Here is a 9514-nt window from a genome sequence, read left to right as displayed (position 1 = left end):
CATACTCCAAAATACAGCTGCTGCCCTCACTACAACCCTTCCTTCCTATCTTGCTTTGTTTGTGCTGTACTCTCTGTTTTACAGTCACCCCCCCACCCCCCACCCCCCGCCTCTTCTCTCTCTGCTATTGCAGATGCTGGATAAATAAGCAAGCGTTGCGCTGCCAGTGTGTGAAATGGTCCTTATCTATCTCTGCCATTAGAGAGTGGGTTCTATTATAAAGCCTTGCATTATTCAGTAAGCCTGAAAGACTGATCATTATGGATTGCAACCCTTTTCCACGGAGCCCCTGGAGTCCGGCTCAGCTAGAAGGCCTGCTGGCTGATGCATGCATAGATCCCAACCTGACCTTGTGCTCTGAACAGCGGAGTGGAAAGGGGAACGGTGCATCATCGGAGCCTGTGTGTATTTGAGCGGTGCAAAAACTCCACCCAACACCAAAATAGAACATACCAAAGACTGAGCATCAGTGTGAGCACTTTGGTTTCAGGATGATGGAGAAGCTCTGCTGAGGAAGCCGACCTCTCCATAAGCTTAAAGACTTGAATCAAGACTGCTGTTTGGATTCCTATATGGCAAAAAATGCAGCTTTTTAGGAAAAAAAGGAAAAATATACCGCACACAATATAATGCAAGTCACACATTTACATATGCAGCTTTTACCTGGTTTTATCTGGACACGGCTCCATGAGTGACACTAAGTTATTCGAAGTTCCTGTGAACAAATCAGATTACTTGCATTCTGGGTAGTAAAAGTTGATTGACATTTAATGCAATTTTTCTCAGTGTAATAGCGGAGTAAGTGGCAGACACATGGTGTGTGAGAGAGAGAAAACATGGCTGAACATATGGTGCGTAGTTTATGCGTAGGATAGGAGATGAATATTGAATAGATATGTGTGGCAAGCTGCTCATCCCTGACTGCAGCCCTACTGTAGCAGAGGTGGGCTGTTTCCCGGTGGGAAGTTCGGCTTAATCATTTACAATTCTGTACATCTAAAGCATAGAGCACTACCTCATTTGCTCCCATATGGTAAACAAGCATTGTATTGCTGGTCGGGGCTTGGACGAAAATAATGAACCATTACTTGTTGTTCTGTAGCTATTCAGGCTACTGAGCGCGCTAATGGCAAAAAATTGCTTGGCTTTAATGTGCATGTGCTGAGATAAGGAGAATTTGTTACGCGCCTGTCTAAGGCCGGCAATTAGACTCTGCCATTAACCATTTGTTATCTCCGCTGTTTCTTTGCCTTCAGCCTGGCACCTTGCTGATTACAACGCGCGCGATCGATAATTAAACAAATTAAAGTGGACTGATGGGTCAATTTTCATCTTATCTTGGCCAACGGCTGCCACGACGTCACGCGTAAGTCTGGAAAACCTCTTGAAATGCAACTGACATAATTACAGGCTTTTTCGAAATGTTATTGCACAGGTGTTTCCAAAGTCCTTCCCGCACTAATGCCACAGCTTTACGCGCACGAGACTCTGCTCCACTCCACTGATCTGATCTGAGAGCAGAACAAGGAGGGAAAAGTCGTCTGTGTAGTTTCTCAGGAGCGCCAATTCAGTAAACCCTAAGGTGTGGCAAAGTCCCTTCCTATCTTTGCCTTCGAAACCCGCATATAACGATACACTTCTGGGGACAAATGGAGCAATGACTGATGACTGACTGAAATTATTATTATTTGAGCAATGTGATAAAAAAGACGTAGGTCACTAAATTTTCTTACACAGACGCACACAGTGTAGAGGGAATATTGGTCCTGAATGCACCTCTAATGAAATTTTTTTAAGATATGGCTTCCAAATTGATTTCTGGCATTTTTATTTCTTGATCCTTGCCCTGTATTATAATGATAAAAACTACGATATGAAATGTAATGGTCTCACTTAGGCTAAGGTGTCTACCGAAGTGACGCCCATGCTCTCCGCAGTCGTGTCCTCCTCCTCCTCCTCACTATGTCACGCCCCTCATGGTGATCTGATCTTTCCAACATGATCCATGGCAGACTGTGGAAGACTCTTCCCGCGCTGTGCATCTTGTAAATATTAATGCAATAGCCGCGGGGATAGTTACGTAACGGTCTGTTTAACTATTTGAAAACATTTCGTTTTCCTTTAGCGCTTCTCCCGTCAGAGTGGTGAGATTTGACATAACTCTATTAGCATATCAGACAAGGCAGTGATCAAGCCCAAAGCTCAGAGATGAGATGAACATACTCTCTCTCTCTCTCTCTCTCTCTCTCTCTCTCTCTCTCTCTCCCAAAACATTTACTGCCTCTGGTCTTCCTTGCTGCACCTCAAGGGTGGAAGAAAAACACGAGGTGAACAATAGACACAAAATAAATTTAAGAGCATAAAAAAACGAAACTGTTTATCATTATATATAATCCTTAGAACATAAAACACTCAGTATGCTCTTCCTGTGGGCCAGAGATAATGGGCATTTTGAAATGTGAGTAGGCTACTTCTAAACATCTTGTACAGTCCCCGACAGCGCTGTTGGACAGTAATCACATATGGACAATATAACATTATAAACCTTGACAAATCACATTTCTCGGCACAGGGATGCAACGTGTGCACGAGCGAGTGAGACGCAGTGATATGTTCTAATATTTTCTCACCTTAAAGAAGAGCGGAGAGAGAGAGAGAGAGAGAGAGAGAGAGAAACTCTGACCGTGGGACAGGCAGGCAGGCTGCCACCGTCCTCCTCACTCCCCAGGATCGTGGGGAGTGGCTTCGGTTTAAGGTAGACCAGCTCAGATCACCACCACGCGCATCCACGTTTTAATAACATGTAACCCAACGAGACTAAACAGATATAAGACTATCCTATAAAGTCATATGAAGGATATAAGGACGTCATATAAAAGTATAAATGGACAGTTTCGCTAGAAGACATAGGCTTGAATCAGCATTAATTACATTACGTCATTTTACATTACATTACATTAATATCTACACAAACCCTATTTCCACTTCAACTGTTGCCAGTTTGCCCCAAGAACACTTTCATTTTGCCATTATAGCATACAAACACACTCTGGTCTCTCTTGCATTTCTGCTAATGGGGATTATTTCCTGTGTAGGCGCTCAGCAAATAGTCCAGGTCCACCTTAAATGAGGGGTTGGACGCTGTAGGTAGCAGAACCTGCTGCCTCCCTTCAGTGATGCAGTGAACCTGCGCTGCGCTGTGTCCGCTATATAAACTGGGGCGAGCAACGGTAAAGTCTCACAGCTTCAGTGGACAGCTCCGTGGTGCTGAAATCTCAGGCGCACACTCGCAGCGACCGAGGCATCACACACACACACCACACACACACGCCGTGATAAATGACTGGAACCATGGACGGATTCTCTTGGAAACTTTTTTTACTTTCTTGCCTGGTTGCGGAGGGCTCCGCGCAAGACTTCGGACAGACCCAGTTTATTTGCACGTCGGTGCCCAAGGATATGGACTTGTGCACGGCTACGATGCAGAACAGCGGACCGGCGGAGGACCTGAAGACCACGGTCATGCAGCTGCGGGAGACTGTGCTGCAGCAAAAGGAGACCATTATGAACCAAAAGGAGACAATCAGGGAACTAACGTCCAAGTTGAGCCGCTGCGAGAGCCAGAGCCTCCCCGAGGCGGCGGGACCTGGCGGCAGGCGGCCGGGATCGAAGAACACCATGGGGGATGTATCTCGGGGTCCCACGGACACACTGGCCCAACTGGGACAGACTTTACAGACCCTCAAACAGAGGCTGGAGAATCTAGAGGTAGGCAAGCCAGGGGGAGTCCACTGCTAACCAGGTTAAACACTCATATTTTCTGTGCGTAAAGTTAATTGAATTAGGTTGTCCTGGTTATTAATTAGAATGGGGATTAAGCCGCTAAGCCACTGCTGCCATATTGTTCTGTCCGTGTGTAGTCTCTGTTCGGAGCTGCCGTGAGAGCCACATGTGTTAAGGATATTTTGTTTTCTTGGCAGTCCGACAGAATCATTTACAGTAAAGCCAAGTGCAACAGACTTCTGAGGTTCACTGCCTCGTCTTTGCATAATAAACCATGTGACGCAGAGCTTAATTATACAAACAGTCAACTAACACAGTTCCAAACAGGCTGCAGCTTCTAAATGAGCAAAGTGAGCATGTGTTTAGGAGTTTTTCTAACACCGTTAAAAAAACAACCTCTCCTCTCCTATTTTCCTATTTAACCCAATATCTGTCTCCCTCCAATGCAGCAATACAGCCGAGGGAACAATACCGTGCAAGCGAACAGCCTGAAAGATCTACTGCAAAACAAGATAGATGATATGGAGAAGCAGGTTCTGTCCCGGGTCAACACTCTGGAGGAGACCAAACCGGGCCCGAGAAACGACACCGACCAGCGGAACAGAGTGGAGTCCACGCTGACTTCTCTGCACCACCGGATCACAGACCTCGAGAAAGGTGCGTTTGGATTCAGAGGAAACGGGAATGTGCGCACAGGACTTTTAATTCTCAGTTTAATATCCGCATGGAAACCGACCAGCTGAGTTAACTCGTTTTTATGTCCTTAAAGAGGGCTCCAGAGGGGGTTTCCAGCAAGATTTGGTATAGTTTTATAACACTTTTATAGAGGAAAGCGCAATAAGAGACCGGTTGTTTATAGGTTTCACTCTTCCCACTGCAACCTCCCCATCTACAGTAGTTATGTAATTCTGTATAAAAGCAAAGTTAACGAGAAAATCATCCTTAATTGGCTGTTATGCGCAAGGTCGTCGGAACCCAGAGAAACCAGATGTCTTCAGCTCGTGCACATCATGAACACACCACTCATACGGAACGGTTTACACTGCCGCAGCCATCACGTTGCGCACAGATATTGTGAGGGAGGAGGAGAGAGCTGCATTGCTTTGCATATCTCAATACCTGTTAACACCTCGGCTTCGCTGAGTTTAGATTTTTCTTGGGCCAAAACGTAACTATGTCCTGCTTATTAGCCTACGCACAGGGTATTTTTTGCAGAGGTCGGGATGTGAGAAACTTTGCAGGGTGATTCTCTGACAATGCGCGCCTCTTGCACTGCGCACAGACAGGCGCATTTTGGACTATCGATCAAGGTTTAAGCTTGTTCAGCTTGTTACTGACAGTCATAAGCGTGCGTGCGTGTGTGTATGTGTGGTGGGTGGGCGGGTGGGAGAGTGTGTGTGAGAGAGAGAGAGAGACCTCATACACATACATGCAACGCACAGACACTGAGAAACCTATAATAAAAACATTTGCATATAATTACTGATAGAGGGGTAAATATCACCATAACGCAAAGAACCACCATTATGAACAAAAATGATCAATTATATTTTCAGAAAAGCATTATTTTCTTTTCCCTAAGAGAGACTGTTTTAATGTAATTTCCATAAGTTTAATACTACTTACTATGATCTATATTATGAGTTTATGTGTGGAAGATTTATGTATGCCTAAAAAAGGTGGATAAACTGAGCGGTGGGATTACCCTCCACTAAATCCCTAAATATAATAAACAAAATACTCAGTTGAGTTTGACAGATGGAATAGTTTGTAACTGAAAACAATCTCCTGCACAGGCAAAGACAACAGACCAACGGACAAGTTCCAGCTGACCTTCCCCCTGAGAACCAACTACATGTACGCCAAAGCCAAGAGGAGCCTCCCTGAGATGTACTCCTTCACCGTGTGTCTGTGGATCAAGTCCAACGCCTCTCCTGGGGTGGGAACACCCTTCTCCTACGCTGTCCCGGGACAGGCCAACGAGCTGGTGCTGATCGAGTGGGGGAACAACCCCATGGAGATTCTCATCAATGACAAGGTAATGGCAAACTCATCAGCTGAATGATGACTATGCACAAACACAGATTCATAATAATACGATTTTACACATTTATTATTCTTGTAGTGCATCCTTATGTTCTTTTACATTTACATGTTACATTTTAAGCTTATCCAGAGAGATTTACAATGAGTGCAGTAGAATAATAACAGTAGAATAAGCTTCATTCCCTAGATCACCATTCATTCATTCAACCTTTATTTAGTCCTCAGAAGACACACTGAGGATTGGGACCCTCTTTTCCAGTGGTGCCCAGATTACAAATAAATAACATTAGCAACAAAAGGGGGAAAAAAAAGAAAGAAAGAGAGAAATTAAATGAGTAAATAATCAATTAAATTGCAATTCTAAATCAATATTGCAAGAAACCGATGAGGAGGTGAGGAGTGCTTGGGTGAGAGCCATAGTGCCTTGACATTATTTCTGTGACAGAACTGCTGTAAAAGAAGTAAAAATAAGTGCTAAGGTGAACAAGAGAAGGACTTTTTTTTTAGAGCGAGTAGAGGAGGAAGATGTGGGAGAGGGGAAGTGATTCAGCAGGAAGAGGGGGATGTGAGGAACTTCTCAAAGAGATGAGGGGGAAGATGGGAGTGGAGATGGAGTGACCCACCACAGGATTCCATGTTGGCCATAAGTTTGCTCTGGCATAAAGACTGAAGAGTTTGATGTGAAATGTGCATTGTCACTGTTGCAGGTTGCAAAGCTGCCATTCCTTATCAACGACGGCAAGTGGCACCACCTGTGCATCACGTGGACCACTCGTGACGGGATGTGGGAGGCCTTCCAGGACGGAGTGATGCGGGGCAACGGTGAAAATCTGGCACCGTACCACCCCATAAAGCCACAGGGAGTCCTGGTTTTGGGACAAGAGCAGGTGAGCAGTGGCTCAGTGGATATTAATTTTCTATGGTTGCAAATCACTGGAACTACTGTGATATGATTCCCACATATTTGGAAACAAGCCCGAGCCAATTATGAATTTTATTTTGGAAATAACAGAGTGCCTCATCACAGCAAAGATCAAAGGCAGGAATATTCATGTAATGGGATTGTTGAGACATTGAAGAGGTGGCCAATTAAGGCCTACCAATCTAATTAATGTGCGATATATCATCCCATCATGGGAAGCCCCAACAGTGCTTCATCAAGTCAGCCTGAAATTTGACAGGAAAATATTTTTTCACTCTTATTTCAGAGAGAACATTATTCTTCACAGAGCAAGACAGAAATAGTCTCAGGTAGAAACATTACAGGAGACTGAAGGGTTGGCCAAATGGTGAATCAACTGCATGCTTATAGATAGATACCCAAGTGGTTACCAAATTGGAGTCTAGTACCCACAAGGGGTATTTGAAGGGGTGCCAGGGTGTCTTCAGCAAAATTAAGTATAGATTAATTTCATGTTTATTACCTGCAATGAGAAAATGAATAAAGATGACTGTTCAATGTCTGCTGTTGCCTTCCCATCTAGAATATAGACAGTTATGTAATTCTGTGTAAAGTCATATTTAACAAGAAAAACCTTCTCAGACAGTCTTCCTTAGAGCAAAATCTTATAAAACAGATCTATTTAGGGGTTCTTGACATCAAAAGTTTGTGAAACCCTGAGATACCAGCCTATAAATCATTCCCTCACCCCTAAATGTTGCTAAATGTTGCACATGTATGAATGTAAGATTGAATGCCTTTCTATACATTTGCACCACTGATATTTTACACTTGTCTGCCTTGCTCCACAGGACACTTTGGGAGGAGGCTTTGATGCGACACAAGCCTACGTTGGTGAGTTAGCAAACCTGAATATTTGGGATAGGAAACTGTCTATCGGCGAGATCTACAACTTGGCAACCTGCAACAGCAAAGCACAAGCTGGCAACGTCTTCTCCTGGACGGAGGCCAACATCGAAATATTTGGAGGAGCGACCAAATGGACCTTCGAGCCTTGTCGTTCACTCAACTGAACTGCATTTCACCATTTGAGAAAGGCCTCTCCGTATTTCTGAGCTTTTGTCGTTCTTGTCTTCATTTGACGTTTGTTAGAGACTATTTGACCTTAAGTTATTGGTAAGCTTAAATCCGGGATTTCTATTCATACATACTTAGATATTTATGTGCAAAAACAAAACTTTTCATCTTGAGGAAAAAAAAAAATCTATTTCGTCTTGGAAACCTCAATGACAAAGTATTGGTATCTGTTTCTATTTTTTTCTTGGACGTTAAGTTGAAAGCACACCTAAAGCTTTTTGTTTCGGCTTATTTTGTCTTGGACTGGCAGCTGGCAATCTGCGCCTTATGTTGGACATTTCACAATCCAAGTGAGGAATTACATAACCACTCTCGCCCTCCCCTCCCAACTCCACCCCCTACCCCTACCCTGCCCCCCCCCCCCCCCCCTCCCCCCTTTGGAGAGTGGGAGATTACGCTGTCTGTCCAATTCTTGTCAGTGTTTGGCGCTGTGAAGTGATGTTTGACGCGGTACAGCTCCCTCCAAACCCCCCGTCTCGCTCCCCCGCCCCTCCGGAACTTGCACTGTGACTGACGAAGAGAAAGCCAGGAGAGGAGGGTACGCTGAAGGACACTGCAAAGTCAGACTGTGGTACAAGTCATTTGTAATCGTTGTTCGCTTCAAGTGTTTCTGTAAGAATGTCGTTACTTGCCAACATTGCTACAAAGCCTGGGTGCCTTGGGCTGGTACAAATATTCAGCACATTCAGTATGTTTTAAGTTGCAAAATTCAATGTATTGGTTTATGTTTCTTTTTCTGGGGTGGGGTGAGTTTCTTGTTCCTCTGGTAAATGTAATTTAATTACGGTTTGTTATCTGACATGACGTGTTTTGGCAGGTGTTTGTACTACTCTGTATTAGGAATGTTACAGTATCTGTATAGTAACAGCATGAATGACAGAGTGCTGTGAAAGCATTGTTGAAATCTGCTTTACTATCTTCTCTGGGTCTGGGTTTTTTACTGTATTGTTATATGCTCCAAGCATGGCAAAACTGAGAGATGAAGAATTTAATTTTTGTAATAAAATTGTGATACTTAATGTCATAGTTGTGCATCCGTGGCTTTGATGGTCTGCATCAAAAGGTGTGGTTAAGGGAGGGAAGAGAGTGGAGAGGTGAGGGGGAGAAAGAGCGAGAGCAGAGAGAGATTGCAAAAAGAGAGAGAAAGTGGGTGCAGGAAAGAGAATTGCTGATCTCCAGATATAATATTTTCACCATGTCAAATGGTAAAGAGGAGGTGATAATTGCCAGATAAGTGAAATGTCCAAAGGCAGTGAAGGTCAGGGGGGCACTTAGAAGAAGAGAAGAAATGAAACTGTGTGTGTGTGTGTGTGTGTGTGTGTGTGTGTGCAATGACTCTTTTTAGCTGACTGCAGGAGATAACTCGGTGCTTTGTTGTTGCTGCTGGTGTGAGATGCAGTGCCTGCACTAAAGAAAGCGAGGCTGTCGGGAGAGAAAAGTGCCTAGTCATATCATCCTTTGAGTGGCCCAGTTCAAGCGAGCGCAACCCAAACCAAAACGACAGCACTTTCGGCTCTACTTTTCCTAATCATTTGACTTAGATGACCTATCGCCGTAGCATGCATATTCACATGCAGTATAGCTGTCACAGCTGACAGTTGCTGCGTTGAAATGGAGACACTTATCTGCTGTCGCCCACACACCAGG

At 44.3% G+C, this 9514-nt stretch overlaps 1 protein-coding gene across 1 annotated transcript; it reads left to right on the top strand.

The window, feature by feature from the left end:
- Nucleotides 1-3351: 3351 nt before the first annotated feature.
- On the top strand, nucleotides 3352-8156 carry LOC139658001 (neuronal pentraxin-1-like). Its single transcript, XM_071536003.1, has 5 exons — nucleotides 3352-3768; nucleotides 4233-4440; nucleotides 5580-5821; nucleotides 6537-6716; nucleotides 7582-8156. Exons 1-5 carry the CDS (start codon nucleotides 3352-3354, stop codon nucleotides 7801-7803), a joined length of 1269 nt encoding a protein of 422 aa, XP_071392104.1. The 3' UTR covers nucleotides 7804-8156.
- The last annotated feature ends 1358 nt before the right edge of the window (nucleotides 8157-9514 follow it).

Source organism: Centroberyx affinis, unplaced genomic scaffold, assembly GCF_046629955.1.
Source record: "Centroberyx affinis isolate AG114_WGS23_722 - 3 ecotype Tasmania unplaced genomic scaffold, CSIRO-AGI_Caff_v1 ptg002812l_1, whole genome shotgun sequence".
NCBI lineage: Eukaryota > Metazoa > Chordata > Actinopteri > Beryciformes > Berycidae > Centroberyx > Centroberyx affinis.
The sequence above is the reverse complement of the archived record's forward strand: the minus strand, read 5'-3'. Positions and strand labels throughout refer to the sequence as shown.

Coding starts and splice junctions, on each gene's coding strand:
- LOC139658001 (XM_071536003.1), top strand. CDS start 3,352: ATGGACGGATTCTCTTGGAAACTTTTTTTACTTTCTTGCCTGGTTGCG. Junction 3,769..4,232: donor AGAGGCTGGAGAATCTAGAG/GTAGGCAAGCCA, acceptor CCTCCAATGCAG/CAATACAGCCGAGGGAACAA. Junction 5,822..6,536: donor AGATTCTCATCAATGACAAG/GTAATGGCAAAC, acceptor TCACTGTTGCAG/GTTGCAAAGCTGCCATTCCT.